This window comes from Chroicocephalus ridibundus, chromosome 1 (assembly GCF_963924245.1).
Source record: "Chroicocephalus ridibundus chromosome 1, bChrRid1.1, whole genome shotgun sequence".
Lineage (NCBI taxonomy): Eukaryota > Metazoa > Chordata > Aves > Charadriiformes > Laridae > Chroicocephalus > Chroicocephalus ridibundus.
Window position 1 is genome coordinate 183998233 of NC_086284.1, and position 24192 is coordinate 184022424.

General features: G+C 44.7%; 1 protein-coding gene across 2 annotated transcripts; it reads left to right on the top strand.

Moving 5' to 3' along the window:
- The first annotated feature begins 13818 nt into the window (after positions 1-13818).
- On the top strand, positions 13819-18732 carry AVPR1A (arginine vasopressin receptor 1A). 2 transcript variants are annotated; one of them, XM_063323063.1, is made up of 2 exons: positions 13819-14915; positions 17233-18732. In XM_063323063.1, exons 1-2 carry the CDS (start codon positions 13895-13897, stop codon positions 17514-17516), a joined length of 1305 nt encoding a protein of 434 aa, XP_063179133.1. In that variant the 5' UTR covers positions 13819-13894; the 3' UTR covers positions 17517-18732. The 2 variants fall into 2 exon arrangements, with proteins under 2 accessions (XP_063179133.1, XP_063179134.1); XM_063323064.1 differs by having other exon boundaries at positions 17318-17509.
- The last annotated feature ends 5460 nt before the right edge of the window (positions 18733-24192 follow it).

Sequence of the window (24192 nt, forward strand, 5' to 3'; positions counted from 1 at the left end):
CAGAGTTTTAAACTTCAGTAGTTGCTCCAAATTTTTTTAAAGCCTTTGAAAATGTGGCTCTGGCTCTCATCTCTTTGAGTTTGGTAAAACCTTTTTCCTATAGTCTTTTAAAATCTAAAGACTCCTATAAAGTCTGTCCATTCCTTATCTCATTTTCTTGACATAAGAAGCTGATATTATCTTAAAAAAAAAAACAAACCCAAACCAAAAAAAAAAAACAGAAAAAGAGTAAGATATGCCTCAAGACCAAAAGTAACTGATTTACAGCCTACTATTTGCAGGCTGCATTCAATTTGCGAATGAAGATCTCACTCATTTTTATAAAGCAAATGTTCTCTACTAATATATTTTCTAAACAAATCATAAAAGAGTGTAATATGGAAAGCAGCAGCAAAATGTGTCATGAAAGAAAAAAAATCAAGTCTATATATCAATAATTTTACAGGAAAACAAAATATTACCTTCCCAATACTTAGCCTATCCTAGTATAATACAAAGCTAAAACTTTTTGGAATTAATTGGAATAAAATAAGCAACCAAAAAATCATGTAAATGCAAGTTGTTATTATGTCCAAGTGCCAGAATATTTCAGTACAAGACGGTAGAAATGTAGAGCTGGGACGATCTCAAGAGCTTACATTTCCTAGTCAATGCGTCTGATATCAAACCACAGAATTTTGTAACAAAAAGGTCCCAGTTCCCTGCTAAAGAGAAATTTTCCCGGACTTTACATATGGCCTTGCTATATATTCCTTTTCAGAGCTTCAGCAGTACTCTTCAGTGCTGCACAGAGCTGATGTAGCTACTTAAATCTCTATCTTGCAATGTAGTTGTGGCAAACATGAATTTGCTGTAGGCAACACCCAGGTTGCAAACAATTTGGGTGCTAAATGTGGGCAGGGTGCTATAAACCTCGAATGCTCTTGCTTATCGAACGGCATATGAGGATGAGGAGTAGATGGCACGATGGAACATGAAAAGCTCTGTGGTATTTCAAGATTGATTGTGGCCAGTCCTTCAGGATGAGAAGGAATTGAGGTGAAGATTTCTTGGTATTTCAGGTAGCCTTTTCCAGGATTTCTTGTATCCAAAGTATGTGATTAGCGTTTTGTCCAGAATCACTCACTGGTGATTACTTTCTTTACATGATTCGTACATTTGAGTTGCCAGTCACATCTCTAGCAACCACCGGCAGCTACGTATGTTAATTCCTAGAATTTCTAACCCGGACTTGTTTAATACTATGGATGGTATCCAAATCCATTAAGCCTAAGCAGCATCTTCATGTTTAAATACATCTTAGAGCTGTCAACATAAGGTGTGTTGGGGACACAGTTTATGGAATTAGAAGCAGCTGCCTGGATCATCTTTCAGCTTCTTGTTTCAGGAAATCACAGGGTCCTTTCACAACTGTATCCCATTACTTTATTTGTTTTTTACTATTCTACTGTGACACTACTCCAAAAGTGCTGTCAGAGATAAAAAACTGTTTTCCAAGGACTTCAATTAGTATTTTAGGGTCTCATTGATGACTGAGACAGCACTGCACTATCTCATAAGCCTCGTGAGGCTTCCTAAACTTGGGATTGCATTCCCTTTGCCTTTATTTTCCCGAGCCTGTTGCATATACCGAATAACTTGTGAGCTGGCTGATCAAACTTTTTCCTAGAATTACCAGGTAAATTCATGTGTACTTCTTGCATTGCCAGCTCTTAGTTCTTTAGTTTGCCAGATTTAGCTCTGCTAATTTCAAAGAGCTTCTGAGAATCTGAAAGCTGTGACAATTTACAGTTTGGAAAAAAAATAATCTTCTAAAGCCCCTTCTCTAATTAAGCTAACAAAATATAAATTTAAATGACTTAATTACTTGTTGTGCTAGGTTCTTTGGTTATACTAACTCAAAATTAATTTTGGCCATGATTATCTTACTGCTTCAGTCCATAAGGTGGCAGCTTGACAGATCTGAATTTCTTGAAAATCCTTTTTAAGCAACTTTTTCTTTCTGGCTGTTCATTTTGTTATCTTTTGTGGCTACCCTGAAAGTTTGAAGTTTCTCTAGTGAGTGGGCCAGAAAAGATTTCTCTACAAAGCTTCTCATTTCTGCTGGTAAGATGCCTGTTAGTTCCATAACTCAGAGGTGTTTGTTATGCACAAGGTAATAACGAAGCAGCAGAAGAGGAGAGTCTATTAGAAGGGTGCTGCACTAAGTCACACCCCAGCAGGAGCTGTATTCTTACAAGGGCTGAAGACATTGTACCATGTCCAGGAACTGAAAATGGCACTCTAATCGACTTAATTACTAGTACGAATCTACGTGAATTTTAATGAGAAATACATTATAAATATTGATTGAAAGTACTAACGTAATAAGGAGTTTAATAACTTTACTAGCAGTAGGCAAGAGAATAGGTGCATTCTGTGGCAGGTGTAGGTACACACTCGAAATAACAGACTCAGCCTCCCGGGGAAGATCAGATCATGTCTCCTTAACTGGATCTCTTCTCATAATGGTGGTGGTGACAGTGACAGAAGGAGATGAAGGATGCTGACTTGTTCAAAACAGGGACAAGCACTTCCTTGAACTCACTTGAGATAATAAGATAGTGATGACCCGTATTGTTCAGGGTGAAAAAAGTAGAGAAAATCTGGATTCTCACAAGTAGGGGCATAAGTGTTAAAAATCAAATACAAGGCTCTATTGCAATGTTGTAGACAGAAGACAGGAAGGGCTGAAATAAAGCAACAGCAGCTGATTTAAACACGAAGTCCAAATGTTAAAGAATTTTCTTTCATGTGGCATATCCAATTTATTCAAGCTCTGACCTCTCGAAGAACTTGAGCGCAAATGTGGGTTTAGATCACATAGAATCATAGAATCATTTAGGTTGGAAAAGACCCTTGGGATCATTAAGTCCAACCATCAACCCCACTCTACAAAATTCTCCCTTACACCATATCCCTTAACACCACATCTAAACGAGTCTTAAACACATCCAGGGACGGTGACTCCACCACCTCCCTGGGCAGCCTATTCCAGTGTCTGACCACCCTTTCTGTGAAGAATTTTTTCCTAATGTCCAGCCTAAACCTACCCTGCTGCAGCTTGAATCCATTCCCTCTTGTTCTATCACTAATTACCCGTGAGAAGAGACCAGCACCAACCTCTCTACAATGTCCTTTCACGTAGTTGTAGAGAGTGATGAGGTCTCCCCTCAGCCTCCTCTTCCTCAAACTAAGCAGTCCCAGCTCCTTCAGTCACTCCTGATAAGATTTATTCTCCAGGCCCTTCACCAGCTTCGTTGCCCTCCTCTGCACTCGCTCCAGCACCTCAATATCTCTCTCATATTGAGATGTCCAGAACTGGACACAAGACTCAAGGTGTGGCCTCACCAGTGTTGAGTACGGGGGGACAATCACCTCCCCTCTTCTGCTGGTCACACTATTTCTAATACAAGCCAGGATGCCATTGTCCCTCTTGGCCACCTGGGCACACTGCTGGCTCATGTTCAGCTGCTTGTCAATTAGAACGCCCAGGTCCTTTTCTGCTGGGCAGCTTTCCAGCCACACTTCCCCAAGCCTGTAGCGATGCATGGGGTTGTTGTGGACCAAGTGCAGGACCCGGCACTTGGCCTTGTTGAAGCTCATGCCGTTAGTATCGGCCCATCGGTCCAATCTATCCAAGTCTCTCTGTAGAGCCTCCCTATCCTCATGTAGATCAACACTCCCGCTTAGCTTTGTGTCATCTGCAAACTTGCTGATGATACACTCTATGTCCTTATCAAGGTCATCAATAAAGATGTTAAACAGAAATGGTCCCAACACCGAGCCCTGAGGGACACCACTTGTGACCGGCTGCCAGCTGGATTTAACTCCATTGACCACCACTCTTTGGGACCGCCCATCCAGCCAGTGCTTGATCCAGCAGATCGTATGCTCACCCAGGCCATGAGCTGCCAGTTTTTCCATGAGGATTCTATGGGGGACAGTGTCAAATGCTTTTCAAAAGTCTAGGTAGACAATGTCCACAGCCTTTCCCTTATCCAATAACCTGGTCATCTTGTCATAGAAGGAGATCAGGTTCGTCAGGCAGGATCTGCCTTTCATAAACCCATGCTGACTAGGCCTGATCCCCTGCTTGTCCGTTATATGACTTGTAATGGCACTCAAGATGATCTGCTCCATGACCTTTCCTGCTACCGAGGTCAGACTGACAGGCCTATAGTTTCCCGGATCCTTCTTTCTGCCTTTTTTGTAGATGGGCGCTACATTTGCTACCCTCCAGTCCATTGGGACCTCCCCAGTTAGCCATGACTTCAGGTGGATAACGCAAAGTGTCTTGGCGAGCACGTCTGCCAACTCTTTCAGCACTCTTGGATGTAACCCATCCGGTCCCACAGACTTGTGCGCATCCAAGTGGTGTAGCAGGTCACTGATCACTTCCTCTTTAATTGTGATGACCTCGTCCAGCTTCCCCTCCCTGTCTCCTAGCTCACGAGGCTGGGTGCTCAGGGAACAGCTAGTTCCACTGCTAAAGACTGAAGCAAAGTAGGCATTGAGCACCTCAGCCTTTTCCTCATCCTTTGTGACTGTTTCCCTCTGCATCCAGTAAGGGAGATTTTCCCTAATCCTCCTTTTGTTGTTAATGAATTTATAGAATCATTTTTTGTTATCCTTAACAGCTGTAGCTAGGTTGAGCTCTAGCTGCGCTTCGGTTCTCCTAATTTTCTCCCTGCATAGCTTTGCTATATCCTTATAGTCTTCATGAGAGACCTGCCCCCTCTTCCAGAGGTCATAGACTCTCCTTTTGTTCTTGAGGTCCAGCCAAAGGTCCCTATTTAGCCAGGCCGGTCTCCTTCCCCGCCTACTTGTTTTTCGGCACACAGGGACAGCCTCCTCCTGTGCCTTTAAGGCTTCTCTCCTGAAGTACGTCCATCCTTCCTGGGCTCCTATGTCCTTCAGGGCAGCCTCCCAAGGGATTTTGTCCTGCAGTCTTCTGAACAGGTCAAAGTTTGCCCTCCAGAAGTCTAAGGTGGCAGTTTTACTAACCCCTCTCCTTGTTTCCCCAAGAATCAGAAATTCGATCATCTCATGATCACTGTGCCCTAGACGGCCACCAACCTTTACTTCCCCCACAAGTTCTTCCCTGTTCACAAGAAACAGGTCCAGGAGGGCACCTTCCCTCATCAGCTCACTTACCAGCTGCGTGAGGAAGTTATCTTCCACACATTCCAGGAACCTGCTGGATCGTTCCCTCTCTGCTGTGTTGTATTCCCAGCAGATATCCGGGAGGTTAAAGTCCCCCACAAGAACAACGGCAAGGGACCGCGAGATTTCCCCCCGCTGCTTACAGAAAGCTTCATCCGTCTCACTGCTTTGGTTGGGAGGTCTATAGCAGATTCCCACAGAGATATCAGCTTATAAGACATATCTTACTGCCAGTTCTGCAGCTGAAGTGTCTTGAAATTAACTAGTGCAGTGTCTGAAGGCTTGTTCTGGATGACATTGCTATTATATTTGTACACGAACTACACTCTTCCTTATACATACTCTCCTGGTAATTGCCAGGGCTTCCCTAGATGAGATATATAACACAGTGATTTCCATACCAGTTAGAAAAGATTCAGAGAAAATCATAACCAGTATGAAATAGTGTCATTTACTTTTCAGTAAATGATAGAGACGTTCATGAGAGGCCACTGGGAGCAAACACTGATGGAAGCCTTCCATAAGGGTCAGTTCTAGGAAGATTTCATTTTTAGTTTTGGACAACGGCAATTAAAATTTTTTACCTTTTCCTTTTGAAAAGGTTCATATATAAATCCGCCTAAGAAAATTTCAGGAAATCTCCATGTGCTGGCTACTAACTCCAGAATTCTGTTTCAAATTCTCTTTACTCCTCTGCCCTATCTGAATGAGATCTGGATCCAGCTACACTACTACTATCACCTGTGTTCCTCCCCGTACAGCTGGCAGAAAAATAAAATGATAAAACCTATTTTCGGTAGTCCAAACAAGCCATTCCACATGGTTTACTAATTCTGCTGTTGGCAAATTAAGCATAAGCAATGTAATGGCAAAACTTACGAAGAAACCATTAAAAATGTTTATTCACTGGACATAAAATTATATACTTTGGCTTATAGCTTGGCTATATCTCATGGGAGTGCTTTTCCTCTCTTGCCATGCTAGTTGGTTCGTTAGTACCTCCTATCCTTTAAAATTTATTGCTTGTTATCCTTCTTTATCGTAGAAGCACGCAAATTTTTCTCTAGTCATAAAAGGAACAAATAAAATGTTATATGATACAGAGCTGCTAAATATGATGATGAGGGAAGTACAAAGAGAGACTGCTTAAAACTGTCAGGTAGACAACTTGTTTGGAGTGAAAATGATGAACTGTACTTGTTTAAAGTATAAAGCAAGAACACCTCAAAGGGCCCTGAAGCCGCAGTAATTAGCATCAGGAAGTTCTCCCCATTTAAGTACTTGCCAGGATCCAATTTAACTTACAGAAATTTGCATACCCACACAAAACAATCCTACCATCTTTGACCTAGGGCTGCTAAGTACCACTCTCCACCCACATGCATTTAAAAAACACAAGAAAATCGTCAGCCAAGATACTCAATGTGCCACCTAAATACCATTAATCATTCCCCCTCTTTCTCTCTGCTTCTTCTGGTCTTCTTCAACCCCTAAATCTACCTCATCAGTGTGAGAAACTAAGGTCTGGGCACCAGGGTATTGCTGCTGCGCCCGTGCCTGGGACACGGGGCTGCCTCTCATCGCCCTGCTGGGATCCTCCTTTCACATTCTCGCACGTTATCCTACAGACTCTGCTCCAAGGGCCATCTACCTCCCTGACCTGCATTTCAGCTTTCTTCTCTCTGACTTGCAATGTCTGATCCTTCTCTGCCCTCCTCAATACCGCTGTTTACTTTGTTTTATCTCTGGAGAGGCCTGAGCAGAGGAGAGCCTGTGCTGTCTGCATTGACAGCTTGTTTCTGGCTCGGATAGGGACAGCAAATGCGATAAGAGAAGACACGCTGGAAGCTGGTAGGGAACGTGCTTTTTGCTTCTTCTGCATATTGAGCATTCTGCACACCACAGCTCAGGTCAAACAGTGCCATGCATCTGCAGCCTTCAGGATCCTAAACTTGCATGTTAAGGCAATGATGAAACACACTTTGTTTTGCCTGTTCTCATCCATTCAAGCAATTTATCACACAGCTGCAAGGACTAGAACAGCTTATCCGTTGCACATTATATTTGGATTTGAAGAAGCTGCTGCCAGTCCTTACAAACCGGTGCCAGTCCTTACAATTGTCAAAGTTTTGCATAGAGCTGTGGTAATCGTGGATTGGAGTCCTTTTCTTTTGGAGACCCACTAGGAGGCACAATGATCACCACGAGCAAAACCTGGATAACATCAAGTGTGAGCTCTTACTCAACCAGTTGGACTGCACAGTCTGTTCCTCCCTAGAGGCTTCCTCAGGCGGTGATGCAACGCACCATGTCAATAAAGTAGCGTCAGAAAATTCTGTCTACAATACGGAAATGATTAAAAAATTACCCTTGTGCATACCAAGACCGCTTTCCATCTCCCTCAACCTTTTACATTTGGACCAGCAATAGTTCTTGGAATGAAAAAAGGGTTTTCCCAAAACCATTACACAGATGCCTATGAAAAACTGCAGTTTTGACAAAGTGACCTTCTAATGAACAAGCATTTTGAGTAAAACATTTTTAGCTAGCTCTGTTCCAGAGAGGATTGAGCTTTAGACTGAGAGGACAGTCTCACAGAGGGTAGTCCCATAGAGACTGGAACAATTAATGTCCCATTAAGTATCTGTAAAACTAGCAGGCATTTGGACCTCATCCAGTCTGTAAGAAAGACTGGATCCTATTTTTCAGTAAAGCAGTGATAAAATGTTAGCACCCCGAACTACCAAGCTTGTGAGAATGCAGCTGCCACAGTATTTTCAGTACAGATGATTTGCGTGGTGTTTTCTTTACATTAATGGTTGCATCAGTATTCTGCATCAATCACCAATGTTCTGTATCGGCAGAGTCTTCAAAACGGTCACCAGGAGAATACTGACATACAGCGTTTCAAAACCAGGTAATTTTAAAATGCTTTGGAGCGTGTTTCTTAACGATAGCTACTGAAATAAATTTTGTCATAATTAGAAGCATTATTCTCCTTATTCTGCAAATGTTAAGTGGCTCTGTCTTTCAATTAGAATTATGAAGCAGTAACACTCTGCCAGCGTATTCTCAAATACAGTATGCTTTCAGTTCTTGGCGTAGTTCCGGGATAAATATGGCAGTTTTGTACACCGACTAGCTTTTACACAAATATTTTGGACCATTTCCTAGAATCAGTTGATAGTGTCATTGTCAGCTGCAGTTAAATCCCTCAGAAAAATTGTCATGCATAGATTGTCTGTGTTCCTTCCGGCTGCTTTCAACGCCTGAAGAGAATTTTTACTAGAATGAAATATTTGTCTAAGAGAGTCACATCTCACTATGTCAAGTGATTTCTAAGAAGAAATCATATGAATAACTATAAGTGTTTGTTTCGCTTCATTTTTACTGATTACTCTTGCCACCAAACTTGCCACAAATTTTCCTTCAGTTTGGCTTAGTGTATGTTAGCTGGGAGAGAACACAAAAATCATTATTAAATTGCCCCAAGATGAATCAAAACTTGTAAAAGGCATAAGGAAGCACAAGGTATGTGTTAACACAGTGATATAAACACTAGGTTACAGATGGAGTGAAAGTCAGATAAGAGTAATTTAAAAACTGGCTCAAGGCATGCTAAAGATCATCAACAAGAGCTTTTAAGTTCTCTGAAACAAGAGAACTGAGAGATACAACTAGTGATTATGTGCTTAAAGCAAAACCAGTGCTGCCATATCTGTAGAAGTGCAAAATGTATATTAAGCCTCTTTCAGGTCTGGCAAGTCTGAGGTTATACCATTTCTCAAGGGAGATGCAACATGAGGAAGCTCAGTTCTAAATTTTTCATTTTCTGCCAACCTCAGCATTGAATGAATCCATGGATTTATGCCCCGATGAATTTAATCCTCCAGGTTAAATGAGACACTGCTGGCTGATGCTCTCGTTAAACTATCACAGGCAGATTTTATTGTGCCTTGGATGTGCTGAAAGTCTGAACAACGTGACGCATTGGGGAAAGGCAGGAGCTTTCACCGTGGTTTTTGGTACGTTCCTTCCACAAGGTTATCAACACGCATAGGCCCCTCATCCCTCTAAATGCCCATTTCCTTCGCTACCTTGAAATCCGGACAGGCTGGGAAGCTGCTGTGTTAACATTTCTGCAAGAGAATGGTTGAACTCCCTGACTCCCAGAGGCCCTGATTGCTATCAGCCAGGTCAGCAAGGCTGCGATGAAGGAGAATAAGGGCAACGTGCTGCTGCTTCTGGTGAAATTTAGCTGTATAGGCCACTCTGTGGCACTGCTGTAAATATCACACTCAACCTCCAGTACCTCAGAAAGAGAGAAACCCAGTAAGACAGGGACGGTCAGATACAATTTCCTATGTGTGAAAATACTAGAATCTGGATCTGGCCGTGGCTCCAGTTAACAAGCAAAGGAAAACTTGGAGCATAACCTTAAGGCTCTGTGTTCCCTGGCCACTTTTAGACATTTCCAGACAGTGAACTGGGCTTTTGCAAACTGAATCCTGAGGGCTAATCCTGAAGGCCTGTCTTAATTTCTTAATTCCATGTTTTCCATAGTGGGAGTTTGTCCTCAGTCTTACTCGTTTCTCAGTCCTGTACTACAGCCTTTTCAGAACTCTGAATTCAGACTTGTGTCTGTTTTGAGTGTGGTTTGGGGGCAATTCTCCCATAAGTTTTGTTCTGCTAGCCAAAAAGCTAGATCAATACAGGTTGTAAACAAGGCATTTTTTCAGGAGGCTGCAGTGAGTCCCATATGTCCTCCTGCCTGCCTTCAGGTGACATTTCCTTCCCGGGCATGGTAAATGGATGGGGTGTCTGCTTGTCTCCCTGATGTCCCCCGCTTTCAGCAGTCCCTCACTCAGCACACAGGCTTTCTCTTAGTTCCCATAGTTGTGATTTTAAAGGTTGGGATCTGCGCTATTTAAGTCTTGTGGCTCTCTGGGAAGGGCTATCAAACTCAGCCTTACTTATTAAATAGTGTCTGTGGAAGGGAGCAGCGCAGACACTTTGAACTTGGAGACAGATCACAGGAGACAACTGTTCATAGCTATGCAGATGGTTTATGTGCTATTTAACAAGACAGATGTATCCTCTACCAATAAACAGGCCTCCATTTTTTAGCAGTGCTTTAACTCTGATCCTGCATGAGGAATTTATTTGGTAAAAAAGGTTGACCTTTTTTTGCTTATATTGCTTTTTTGCAACTCTAATGGCTAGAGCAACTCTTTACAAAACCTGGCAGACAATCATGTTTTGACTATGAGTAGCTACAATTCAAAACTGTCAGTTTTCCTGAAGAAGATTATGCTGAAAGCCCCCTACCTTTTGGTGAAAAGTTATCTTGCAGAATACAAATCATCGTCAATTTCCCAGGATTAAGATCCTGAGCCTTTGGCTTGCTCAAAGCATTTCTTTAGCCATGGAAGAAGAGACTGAGACTGTCTAGAGGCAGCGAAAGTCACCACCACAACAGCACGGGATGAATGAAAAACAGCTGCATTTGGCAACAAACCAGGTCATGTTCCAATTAGGTTTTTGAGTATTTTACAGAAGCCATTGTCACCAATGAATTCAACCAACAGAAAGATATCTGGCAACCTTTTAAGCACTTCTACAGAAAGCCATATGCCAGCAGAGAATACGCTAGAAACCCTTGCCATCCTTAGACATTTTTACAGGAAGCTGCATGCCTAGTGAGAACAAATAAAGGCTTCTTGTAAGAGCAACCTCAATTTTCTTTACTGAGACTTCAGCTCCAAGCTGAGCTCCAGGTGAATCACAGAGCAAAGATGTTCATTTTCACTAGCAGCCTTCCCAGTCACATTTTTTTCTCTTTAGAAGGGCATTCTACAAGTGTTCTGTTAACCGCTTTTTCCCCAAGATGCCGTCCGTGTTACAGCTTTCTGTGGGCAGAGGAGCCCTCTCCATGTCTGGACAGATAGGAGGGCGTTACTTGTTCAGCTTGATAAAGGACACTTACTGGGAAAACTGCAACCTATACTCATTAATGGGAACAACAGCATTTTATGCAAGGCTTACCCTGTCTACCCACCGATACTGTCAGAATGGAGTAAACAAGACCAGACTAGATCCCAATTAAACTAGTACAGAAACCTCAAGAGCCCTGAATTTACTTAATATCTAGAGCAGGAGGACATTTCTGAAGTACTAGATATAAATACAATTCTCCACTGAATTACCTAGATCTACTGAAAGAAACAAATTTGCATCAGTCTGGGTAGATATATTATCTGTAAAAACACAAATACTGACTAATTTGGGGATGGGTGAAAAAAGGCATGAAATCTAGCCCTAGGTTACTTCTGGCTGACAGAGTACAACGCAGCAAAGATCAGTATCAATTTCGTGCTTAATATTGCCTGTAATCAGTAGGTGCAGCCTTGTGCAATGATGCTGAGGCAAGCTTCCAGCCTTTTGCTCTGGAAACATTTTTACAAACACAGTTCAGAGAAACTAAGTACGGGTTGTGAAGGCTATATCTGAGATGATGTGGGCTTGACAAACTCTCTGTACTCTGAACTAGCACAATCACCCTTCTCTTGCTGTCTGGCTGTTTAAAATATGTCTTTGTCACACCTGAAGTTTCCCCTCTTCTATTAATGGATGACGTACCCGGTAGTGAATAGAGCTTTACGATCCTTACACGCTTTGCACAGCAGAGGACCTGGTAGCAAGAGTTTCCTGAGTAACACCATTCATTTATGCAGCATTCAGCTCCTGTAAAGCGTGGCAGAGAGAGGGGCAAGGAAATCTTCTCATGGCTGGCTATGATGCTTCGGATGTGAAAGAAGCCTCGGTAGCTGTGCAGTGGTGTGAGATTTGTGATATGTGGCTTTAATTTCCCTCTGTATTCGACCTGAAACCTATAGTCACACATGCTGACATGCGGTTCATAGGGTTTCCTAGGTCTAATACAATGTATAGCTAAGGCAACGTTATGGATCTGTTGTTGAAAAGTTGGGATACTGGCGGGGGGGCGGTGGCGGGGGCGTGAGAATGTGAGTTCGACTTACAAAGTTTTTGACTCCACAAAGTTTGAATTTCTCACCAATCCTTTCAGTAACATTTGCAACATAAAACGGAATAGGTGCTAAGTAATGGATAATGCACTGAACTGTTCATAAAAATTAGGCTTTGGAACAATGACACCTTTCAAGAAAGAAGTTCACGGGGAAACTTAGCACAGCCACATTTTTTGTCTGTATTCCAGGATTTGGGGTGGGTTTTTTTTGCAGCTTTTTACAGAGAAGCTCATGCCAATTATTTGCACTGATGGACCAGGTGTCCTCCGAGACTACTGGCGCTGACTCCCAAGCAAAAGAAGGGTAATGGCAGGCTGGCGTGGGTGCACATACCCTCTCACAGGCTAACAAGCCCAGGAAAGGGCAAAAAGCCTGCGATAAAGCCTTGCACAATTCTAGCATGTTCAGAAGCATATAATCTTGTATTTTAAGCTGGAAGAATCTTCTGGAATCAAAACTTTTGGAAACGTCTTTTTAATCAAAGAAGTAAGAATTAATCTTTAATTCTTCACCATTTTTCCTTCTCCCTGTAAAACCAGTAGGAAAAAACCTACATCTTTTTTTGCACCTAAATTTAACTGCAATCACATATGAGCAGACACAGAGAGTTTTATTAAAAATAAAGTAGGATTGGCATCTCAAGTAATATTTCTTTGTTGTAATGTCATGTATTTTTGTGTGACTGAAGGAAACAGTTTCTAAACAAAGGGTCAAATTCAGGTGCCGGTGAAATCAGGGTGTAAATCCACAATCCTGGCAACAGTACCAGAATTTTCACCAAGTCCAGTTTTACCAAGAGGAAGAAAACTCTGCAGCAAAATCATGTTTAAACCAGAGATTTAATTGACCCACTGCCAGGAACTTTCGAGGAAATGAAGAAATTTAGATTGTAATTGCAGAAACATGATTTTTTAGACCTATATGCTAATGTCTGGGTGATATTCGTTATCTCAGACGAAATCCTGAAACCTTTAAAGACGTTAGGTATGGGTTGCTTTCAAAGTCCTTGCAATTCTTCTAATAATAATTAACTTTACCGGGGTTTACCCGATGTCTAGATGGGTCCAGATGGGATTCCTCTTAGAGCCAGCCCTCACTTCTGACCCCCCCCCGCTTTGCCGTGGGTAGAAGCGGGCTCGGGGCCGTGCAGACCGATACCGGCAGACCTGCGCCTACTCTGCACGGCTACAGCAACCTCTCCATTCTCAATTAAACTTTTAAGAGCTGCTCTAAGTGGCCGTGAGGGACCTCTCCGGGGGCCACCCTTCGGCCAGCGCAGCTGTTCCAGCAGCCCCCTGTCTCTCTCCGACGAGCCGGGCTCCCCGGAGGCGGGGAAGAGCTCACGGTTCCCCCTCGGAGCAGCGCTGTTCGGACGGGGCGGCCCCGCGGAGGGGGAAGAAGGCGGGGGCGGTGGCGGGGGGCGGACGGGGCGGCGGCGGCAGCCGGGGAAGGAGGGGGCTGGCGTTCAGGCTCTGGGCAGCCACTGGCACGGAGCTCCCCCCTCGCCTCGCCTCCCGCGGCGGGGGATAAAGGCACCGGGCCCCGGCTGCTCCGCGCCGCCGGAGCGGGGAGGCGGCGGGCAGCGGCGGCCGAGCCGGGGGTGCGGGGGCCGGGGCGGGCCCCGCCGCGTAGCCCCCTCCATGCGCCTCGCCGGCGGCGCCGGCTCCCCCCGGGCGGCGCCTTCGCCCGGGAACGGCAGCCGGTGGCGGGCGGCGGAGCCCGGTGGTGGCGGCGGCGGCGACAGCAGCCCCAGCCCCGAGGCGTGGTCGGGGTCGCCCAACGGCAGCCTGGGCGGCTGGGACCCCTTCGGGCGGGACGAGGAGCTGGCGAAGCTGGAGATCGCCGTGCTGGCCGTCACCTTCGCCGTGGCGGTGGTGGGCAACGGCAGCGTGCTGCTGGCCCTGCGGCGCACGCCCCGCAAGGCGTCCCGCATGCACCTCTTCATCCGCCACCTCAGCCTGGCCGACCTGGTGGTGGCCTTCTTCCAGGTGCTGCCCCAGCTCTGCTGGGAGGTGACCCACCGCTTCCACGGCCCCGACGGGCTCTGCCGCGTCGTCAAGCACCTGCAGGTCTTCGGCATGTTCGCCTCGGCGTACATGCTGGTGGCCATGACCGCCGACCGCTACATCGCCGTCTGCCACCCGCTGAAGACGCTGCAGCAGCCCACCAAGCGCTCCTACGGGATGATCGCGGCCGCCTGGGCGCTCAGCCTGCTGCTCAGCACCCCCCAGTACTTCATCTTCTCCCTCAGCGAGGTGGAGCGCGGCTCGCAGGTCTACGACTGCTGGGCGCACTTCATCATGCCCTGGGGGCCCCGCGCCTACATCACCTGGATCACCGGCGGCATCTTCGTCGCCCCCGTCCTCATCCTCGTCACCTGCTACGGCTTCATCTGCTACCACATCTGGCGCAACGTCCGGGGCAAGACGCGCCCGGGGGAGGCGGCGGCGGCGGCGGCGGGCAGCGGGCGGCGGGCGGGCGGCGGCGGGCGGCGGGGGCTGCTGCTCGCCCCCTGTGTCAGCAGCGTTAAGACCATCTCCCGCGCCAAGATCCGCACCGTCAAGATGACCTTCGTCATCGTCTCGGCGTACGTCGTCTGCTGGGCGCCCTTCTTCACCATCCAGATGTGGTCCGTTTGGGACCACCACTTCCCCTGGGTCGGTAGGTGACGGGGTGGGGGGGGGACCCGGCGGGCACCGGGAGGGCACGCCGCCGCTCTCCCCCGGGACGTAATGGCAGTCGTTGGGGTCCTCCGGGGGCTCGGCCGGCTTTCCCGGGGCGGTGCGCAGCCCTGAGCCGAGCCTGGAGGAGATGGGGCGCGGAAACCGAGAGCGGGGCCGCGGCGCAACCCCCCCACCCCCCGGTGCCGTCTCGCCGAACGAGCCCTTTTCTCCCCCGGGGGGAAGAAATAGCGGGTAAAACAAAAAAGCCCCCCTCCCCCAGGCGCCGTTGTGCGGCGAGACGAGCAAGCTCTGGGGCCGCCCCCCACGGCCCCACTCATTCCCCGACGGGGCGGCCCCGGGCCGGGGGCAGCGGAGCGGAGGCAGCGGCGCTCGCCCGAGCTGTCCCGGGAGCAGCCGGAGCGGAGCCGGGTGGAGCGGGGCGGCTGCTGGTGCCAGCCGGACCCCCGGAACGGAGCAGCAGCCGCTGCGTTCTCATCCAGAGCAAAATCAGCGGGTGGGAACTGAAGTATTTGCTGCGATAATTTGAACCACAGAATCATAGAATTGTCTAGGTTGGAAGGGACCTTTAAGATCATCGAGTCCAACCGTTAACCTAACAGGGACAAAACCACCATTAGACCATGTCCCTCAGCACCACGTCTACTGTCTCTTAAATACCTCCAGGGATGGCGATTCCGCCACTTCCCTGGGCAGCCTGTTCCAATGTTTGATAACCCTTTCTGTGAAGAAATTTTTCCTAATATCCAATCTAAACCTCCCCTGGTGCAAGTTGAGGCCATTTCCTCTTGTCCTACCACCTGTTACTTGGGAGAAGAGACCGACCCCACCTCACTACACCCTCCTTTCAGGTAGCTGTAGGGAGCGATAAGGTCTCCCCTCAGCCTCCTTTTCTCCAGGCTGAACACCCCCAGCGCCCTCAGCTGCTCCTCCTAAGACTTGTGCTCTAGACCGCTCACCAGCAACATTTTCTTCCATTGGAAGCTGCCAATTAATAAAACTTTAGAAATCTTTTGTGTTATTACCAAGCATATAGACATATATGCCACAAACAATTATACGATTAGGGAACTTACTAAGCCTTTTTTGCTGTAACTGCCTTGCATGTGCATTCCCTGCTCTCTAATAATGGGGCTGGGCACACCCTCAACCCTTCCTCTGGACCGGGCAGTCACCTCTGAGCAGCCCCTTTCGGCAGCCACCAGTTCTCATGAAACAGTGGCAATTTAGTGTTTTGGAGATAACTGTCCCTCGGTTAAATCTGGCTGAAAATCATTGGTGAGTTTAAAAGTTGTTATATATGGAATGGCAGGCAATGTAGTAACATATACCCTGTTTCCTCATAATGAGAAAGCAGCGAGTCAAAATGTTGGAATTTGTAATTTCTTGATTTTTTTTTTAATATCCCCAAATTATCACTTATTGTAGTGAGATCATTGATTGCTCCTAATATGGGACTAAAGTTAAGCCTAAAATGCAGATCCCAACAGAGAAATAAAGGCTTGCAGTGGACAAATAGATTATTATTATTATTTTTTACTTCAAAAGAAATGCAAACCTAATTGAACAGATGGCTATTTTGTAGGTTTGTTTGAGAGATTCTTTAAATCTTAAGGAGCTGCATAATGCAGCAACTATACTTCTTTGGAGATGCAGTATTACAAAAAAAGCTCACTAATAATTAATTAGACTAAATAGATATTTAATTTTAACTAGTTATTGAAGGTAGAAGACCATAACTGTTTTATGGCAGAGTGCTAACTTCCATTTTTTCCTTAAGTAAAATTTGTTCAACCTCTGAAATCCAGATTTGATTCACAAGCCAGTAGTTCCTTGAGCATTCAGCACTTTTCAGCATGCAAATGTATACAGGAAAATTCAGAATTATTGAAAGCAGTGGGAAACCAGTGGGAATTCTGCCATTGCCTCCCAGGGTAACCAATTTTTAAAACAAAAGTCTGAATAAAAACTGTTCAGCATTTAAAGCATGGGCTTATCAACACATGGATAAACATCACTGGAAACGGGACTAAAGAATTATTTTTGATAACTTCTTCTCCCACAGCTTCTTGAAGTTTGTTCAGACAAATTCCCATTGACTTCAACATCAGCCTTACACACATAAGAACTTTCCCGATTATGGCCTCGTTATTCCTTTCAAATGCTGCTGCTCAAGTTTAAAAAATAGAATTATTCAGTAACTGAAAAAAAAAAAAATCCAACAGTTAATGCAGCAATTGATTGAACAGTGCAAATGTCCTTTTGATGATTAAACTGCTTTCTTCCCCCCTCCCCAGATTCTGAAAACACTGCGACTACCGTCACGGCTCTGTTGGCCAGCCTGAATAGTTGCTGTAACCCCTGGATCTACATGTTTTTCAGCGGGCACCTCCTGCAAGACTGCATACAGAGCTTCCCTTGCTGCCAAAAAATAAAGCAAACGCTGAGTAAAGAAGATTCAAACAGCAACAGCAGGCGACAGACTTCTTTCACCAACAACAGAAGCCCGACCCACAGCTTGAACACCTGGAGAGAGTCGCCCCACTCCAAATCGACCAGCTTCATCCCCATTCCAACCTGAGGGTGGCCCCGTGGGCAGGCAGGGCTTCCAGCCCCACAACGGCGCTTGGGATGGCTACGGCATAGCACTTTACGCTGGTCACAGGCACCAGTCGCGGTAACAAGGAATGACTAAGGCGGCCATAAGACAAGAACGTGCCGCGTTGCTCGATAAGCTATTCTGCAGCGTGTGAAGTATTTTATGAGAGGTATTTAGGACTTGGGCAACTGTTCAGGAAGGCGTGACAATAAAGCAATTATTTTTCTAAATAGAATTCATTATTTTAATTTTTTTGTTTGTTTCTAAAATATTAAATGCATTGTTTGCTTGTTGTGCAGAGCAGTAAAAGTAGTGGAGTTGGCGTGTGTTGGAGTGACTCCGCTTTCTAGCGTTAGTGCCTAAAACTTCTCATGATTGTTCAATGAAGTCACAGGGAAAGGTGATGATAAGAACAAGATCACAATTTAGTCTTAAACACAAAAAGAAAAGAGTTGGGAGAAAGTCCCGGCTGTCCAGATAAGGAACATGGTTAGACAGGATCTCTGTTATTGGGAATTTAATTGTTTTATCTTGTAAAGGTCTAGCAATTCTCAGTTAATGAAATTTAACAGCCCGTGTGAGGCAAATCCTTCAGTGCTGTTCATGTCTCTATGTGTATTGTGGGGTTTCATTTTTAGGGTGACGTTTCCTCTTCCCTTCATGTTGGTGGAAGTTACACAGCATGTTTTTTTTGTGTGCCGTTGCACCTACCGTGATTTTTTTAAACTAATTTTTAAAAATATATTGATAAATAAGTAGGATAAGCTATGACTAGCTCAGCACTGTTGCAAACAGATACACCAAGAAAACCCATTGTGACTACCAGAACCACTTGCTTTACGGGTAACAATTGCATCTTTTCTTTTTACTTCACTAAAACAGCTGGGATTTAGTCACATTTGGTTGTCAAGAAAATAACCCCATAAATTCAGGGGAATGTGGCTGTTTGGTAAGAGCTGAAGAATCAGTATATTCCGTGACACAGATCATAGAATCAAACTTGTAAGTCTTCTGGGAACTGATAAAAATTGTCAGTGCTCTTGTTTATTTATTTTTGGGGTGATCATGACAATATAGGCTTTGAAATTGCCAGTAAACTGCAACAAAATCTCATCACAACACATTTACTAATTACAAAGCATTCGAGGTGTGCTTGTTTTCACTACAATGCACGGCAAGTCAAACGTAGTTCCTACAGCTTGTAAATAATCCTGTTACGTCTTTCCGTGGAGTCTGTCTTTGACCTGGAGATTGGGTTTTGAAGGTCCTTGAGTAAGTTTTGCTGTGGTTTTAAAGTGCTGAGGATCTCTTTGAGAAGTCCAGCTACCCGCCTGCTCCTGAGCTCTCTGGGTCCTGAGATCCAGGTGTTCCCCTGTCACCGCGCAGGACTCCCGATGCAGTCCCAGCTGGCTCCCTGAAGCCGTGGAACACGTGCACGGCTGCATAACGCGCATCCTTATGTTTGCAAGGAGGAATCTCAGCAGCAGGTTCCTCTTTTTCTGGCCACCAAAACCACCCAAACAAGACGATTGCTTTCCTAATTGCTTGAGGAGAAAAAATATAAATGGTGTCACAACTGTGGCTTTCACTGAAGACGGTGCGGTCTTCATGCCTCTCGCAATAATGGTAGTAAAAATTAATAGAGCTTGATGCCAGATGAGACCATATTCAACCTGACGTCCACCCTGGGAGCTCCCAGGTGTATCACTGACTATTCCAGGCAAAGAGAAGGGAAGAATACAGCTCAAAAAGAGTATTTGGGTTTTATTGTCGCTAAAGAAAATCTTAGGTCTTCTCTCTACATTTTGTGTTATCGTTTTCTGCTCTTCAGGAGAGCAATCTCGTCTAATGTTTTGTTGTTGTTGTCCAAAACGCTAGAACCCAAAGGACAGCATGGTGGAATGACTTGTATTTAACAAATCATCTTTTTGACCACCTTTAGTACACAGAGATGACTACAGCTCCCACCAGCTATGAGTGAAGGTTTTGTGAACTTAAAGCTATATTTTAGTCTGAAAAAATGCATGCCGTGGCGCTGGGTGTGTGTGTATTTGTGTACATTATATATACCGCATATATTTCGCAAGTAGGTAATTCACTATTACTGAAATTGCAAATGTTTGAAGTTGAGTACACTGTCCTTTGCCTAGCTTTCTATTTGTGTTACTACTTTCTTTGTACATAAAATATATATTAAAAAACAATTAGCTGCACTAACAGAATTTTCATGTTTGCGGAATTGAATTATTTTTCTATTACACTTTATATTCAAACAGAGAAAAAGAAAAAACTAATGTAGAATAATGCTGATTATAAAACTAAGCTGGGTAATGGAAAATACATTTAAAAAAGTGAACAGGCTCAAAATTACATTTTTTAGTTTCTCCCAAATATGTTACAAAATCTAGGCTTACACTTGGGGCTTGTCAGCGTAAATGTACTCTGTGAGTGTTCTACAGCTTCTGTAATTAAATTGATGAAACTATGTAGCAGTATTTGGACTCCATGCACTTTTTGTAAATACTGAGTTTTGCTTTTTCACGTAATTGTAACATTGGAAGATACAGCCCATATTTTTTTAAGTGTTCTTCTGTGGAGACGTGCGTTTTTTTAACAGCTGCTTTGGGTTATCATGAGGGCACAGCAATGAAAACAGAAGGAAACAAGAAGTTGTGAAACCATTGCACATTTAAATAAACCTGTACATTTGTTTGATGAGAAGCATTTTGTTTCTTTCGCTTGACTAGATTTTGCAGATTCTTGGTGGTACTCCCTGTATTTTACAAAATGTAAAATTTCTTCATTCATTTTAATGAGTTATCTCCATGAAAAGCTTTAAGGAGTGAACAAAATTAAAATGTTTCTCTGTTACACAGAGTGCATGAAGGACACAGGCAAAGAAGGAACGTGCAGTTAGTTTTCCACTGTATCCTGCTAGTATTGTTAAAACAGGTAATATAGCACTTATTCACGTTATAAAGGGGTTATTTTGATATTTTTTGCTTTAATTTGGGGGAATAAAATGTTTAGCTTCTAATGTAAAACATGATTGACTGCATGAGCCAGCACTCTGTTGTTTGTGCCGGTGTTACTAGAATTACAGCATTTTAAAGACAATTAGATGGCAGAAGCGAAGCACATGTGATGATACAGAGGATGGAAAGAATTTTATTCTTTTAAATAAGAAACAAAAGTTGCCAAAAATCTTGCTTTTCATTCATTTATTTTTAAATTTGTAGGCTAAGAAATAAGAAAACTTTATTTTTTCTGTATTACCCCATCAAGACCAAAGTCTACAAGAAGACGCTAATCTGTGTGTGTCCAGTCCTGCAAAGAGAAAGGTTTTGTCTGCAACAAATCTTATAGCCAGTTCCAAATTGTCCATATTGAAGGACCTTGTTGAAGTGCACATGTGCTTCTTTCCAATTCGTGCATACGGAATCCAGGGCAGAAGGAAAGGAGCTGCACAGCTGGATGTCATCCCACGGCATGTACCCATGACCAGCTGTGGGCAGTGAACCTGTATCTTACAGTAGAGCTATTGCTGAAAAGCCGAGTTACTTGCTGTGTAGGGGAAGCTCCAACAGAGTTGTCCTAGACTGAGTTCCCCACCTACAGAAAAGACTAATTAAATATAATGCCCCGGGGCCTACAGGAGAGAGCGGGAGGAAGTCTTTGTCAGGGAGTGTAATGATAGGATGAGGGGGAACAGTTTTAAACTGAAAGAGGGGAAATGTAGATTAGATATTAGGAAGAAATTCTTTACTGTGAGGGTGATGAGACACAGGAACAGGTTGCCCAGAGAAGCTGTGGCTGCCCCATCCCTGGAAGTGTTCAAGGCCAGGCTGGATGGGGCTTTGAGCAGCCTGGTCTAGCGGGAGGTGTCCCTGCCTATGGCAGGGGGTTGGAACTAGGTGATCTTTAAGGTCCCTTCCAACACAAACCATCCTATGATTCTAAAAAGTGCCTGCATGAGTTTCAGTTGGACAGTCCCTTCTGCACAGGATATCGGAAGTCTGGGGAGGCAGAAAGGAGTTAGTGTGCTTAAACACTAGTTTGGAGCTTTAGTTATTATTATAAGATAGTTTTCTGTGTTTTTCTTTAGGAGTAGGCTTTACTGGAAAATGTAGCACTTGCTACTTGGGTAAAGGAATTATGGGGTATATAAACGAACAGGTTTCAAGGTTCAGGAACAGATCACAGCTGCTCCACCGGGAGCAGTCCTGGCTGGTTCAGGTAACAGTCCCTCACACTAGAGTAGGTGCAACTAGTCTTGCAAAAGGCAGGGAAATGTCGAAGGTAATGTAAGTCACGCGGAATGGTTTGTGCAGGTATGTAAAAAGCAAGCAAACAACAATCATGACTAGTCCCTGCTGAGCTTCGTTAGAGCCAGCCAGCATGGGTCTGCCTCTCCCGGGACTAGTCCTGCAGAAACTCCTGGATCAGTACTCTATTGATGGGTTAATACTGTATCGCTGTTTTGGTACAACTGCTCAGTAAATTGCCATGTCTTAGTGTAAACTTGCTTAGAGTAACAGTTTATATGCAAATTAGCCTTAGGTCTTCATAAGGACATTTTTAGCTGAATTCCTGACACAGTCCATTGGGTTACTCCGTTTCTGAAAGGCAAGGCTGTGAGGCAGCATCGGGAGGGCAAAGCTCTCTTCCCAGCTGTGTGGTGAGGAGACCGGCAAGTGTCTCTAGTTCCAGGTGGACCAAGATGTTGTTGGGTACATGTGGACTTTCTTCTAATCAGAGAAGATTAGAAGAATCTTCTGTACATTTCCAACATTTTGCACATTCCCAATAATTTTTTTCGGGGTGGGGGCGGGTAGTAGGGGGCGATTAGCGATGTCACACCTTCTCAGTGCTCTGCAAGCAAAGGATGGTTTTCAGAAAAAAACATCAGGATCAGTGAAAGGTCATATACAAATTTCCCGCCTCTTCATTGGCTTAGGGCTTTTCCTTATACTGATGAAGTAAATGGAAGAGTGCCTTCCCTTCCATTTCATGTCAAATTAAGTCATTCCCAAGAACAGTTTTCAACTGCTGTGGTTCATTATGGGTTTCTGTAAGGGGCTAACACTATTAATAAAGGCATAAGCAGGAATTAAGATTTAATGGCCTCTGATTGCAGAAATAAGGACTACCATTTCATGACTGTCTATTGTTAAATTGATTGTGCTCCTACTCTGCAATAGGACAAAGTGCTATTGAAATCACAGTCCTCCTTCCATGGCAGTATTTTATATACTTAGGACTATAACATTTTAATTTTCCTGCTCAAGTGTGGTAGACCTGTGAGACCTGCTTAACCAGATTTATGAGCTTTACTTGTGCCACTGGCCAAAAAATACAGCCTTACCAGAACTGAAGATAAAGAACCCCCATGATTTGGATCCCATTTTGACTTATGTTAGGATGTGTTTCTGCTGCGTTGTCCCATTTGACATGAATCATACCAGACTGTGACCCCTGAACCAAGGAGTTTTCAGTCTAACTCAGAAAAAAAAACCCCAGTCATTGAGCCTTAGAACTGGGCTAGGAAGGATTGCTCCCACAGGGCATGAACATGCTGGGCAATGACACCATATGGACAAAAGTTTACCGCTGAAGCCGTCCTGCCGTTGCTGTGCCTCTTTGTGTTCACCTGTCTCATCCCTCTCTAGCCCAGCTGGTAGGGAGCCACTGCTGACCCATGTTCAGTGTTGTCTACACCCTCTTACAGAGGCTCAGGCACCGGCAGGATGCTGGGAGGTCTGGATTGTACCTCCAAGTGACAGTGGGCGCATTATCCAGTACTGGTCAAGTTAATTTACTGGTGCTTGGGTTATGCATCTGTAGTTCAGGGTAATGATGTTTATCTTCCTCTTATAGGACACATGGATAAGAAGTGCTGTGCATGAGTTTAACATTTCTTTTCAAGCAAAGCACTGGTAATGCAGGTTGTAGGTGGCCCATCAGCTTTTACACCTTTGAAGCAAAACATGGCAAAACTGGCATTACAAACCACTTGGCTCTCCAGGGCATGAAGCACATTCTGGAAAATAAGGACTAGGTAACCAGAGCCTGGCACAGCGGCTGCCCTGGCCTCTTCCACCACTACTGCTGTGATTGCTCCTGCCATAGTCTCTCTGGTCCCTGGTAATGACGGCTGCAGCATCATTACCTGCCCCCCCCACCATGTGGGGGCAGGGAGCGCAGGAGCCGCAGCAGACAGGGTTGTCATTAAAACACATTCATTTTAAACTCCTTTTAGAGGAAGGAATGCGGATCCTACCAAATAAAAAACCCACAGTGAATATCGGGAGAGAGAGGAGCTGTGACTCAGAGAGCAAATAAAACATGTCATAGTCCAAAGATGATTTGAAAGCATCAAGATGCTTTGCACTTTGCAATTGTAAGGTTTGTCTTATATATTTAGAAAAGGAGTCCCTTGTCTTCCTGGCACTGTAACTACAGGAAGCTCCTTACAAATTTAGTAATTATCTCTGCTGAGATGGCTATGTCTAAAAAAGGGCAACAATCTCTTCAAGCTAAGCATTCAACATGTGACCTGTGGGGTCTTGGCCCCCGCAATGCTGACATGTCCTGTGGGAAATGTGGGGAGCCGCAGAGCTTTCAGGGAGGGGAAAGGAAGAAGCCTAAACACCAATCC

Excerpts from the sequence above, each read along its gene's own strand:
- AVPR1A (XM_063323063.1), top strand. The coding sequence starts at position 13,895 with ATGCGCCTCGCCGGCGGCGCCGGCTCCCCCCGGGCGGCGCCTTCGCCC. Across the intron at positions 14,916-17,232 it reads CCACCACTTCCCCTGGGTCG|ATTCTGAAAACACTGCGACT; the intron begins GTAGGTGACGGG and ends CCCCCTCCCCAG.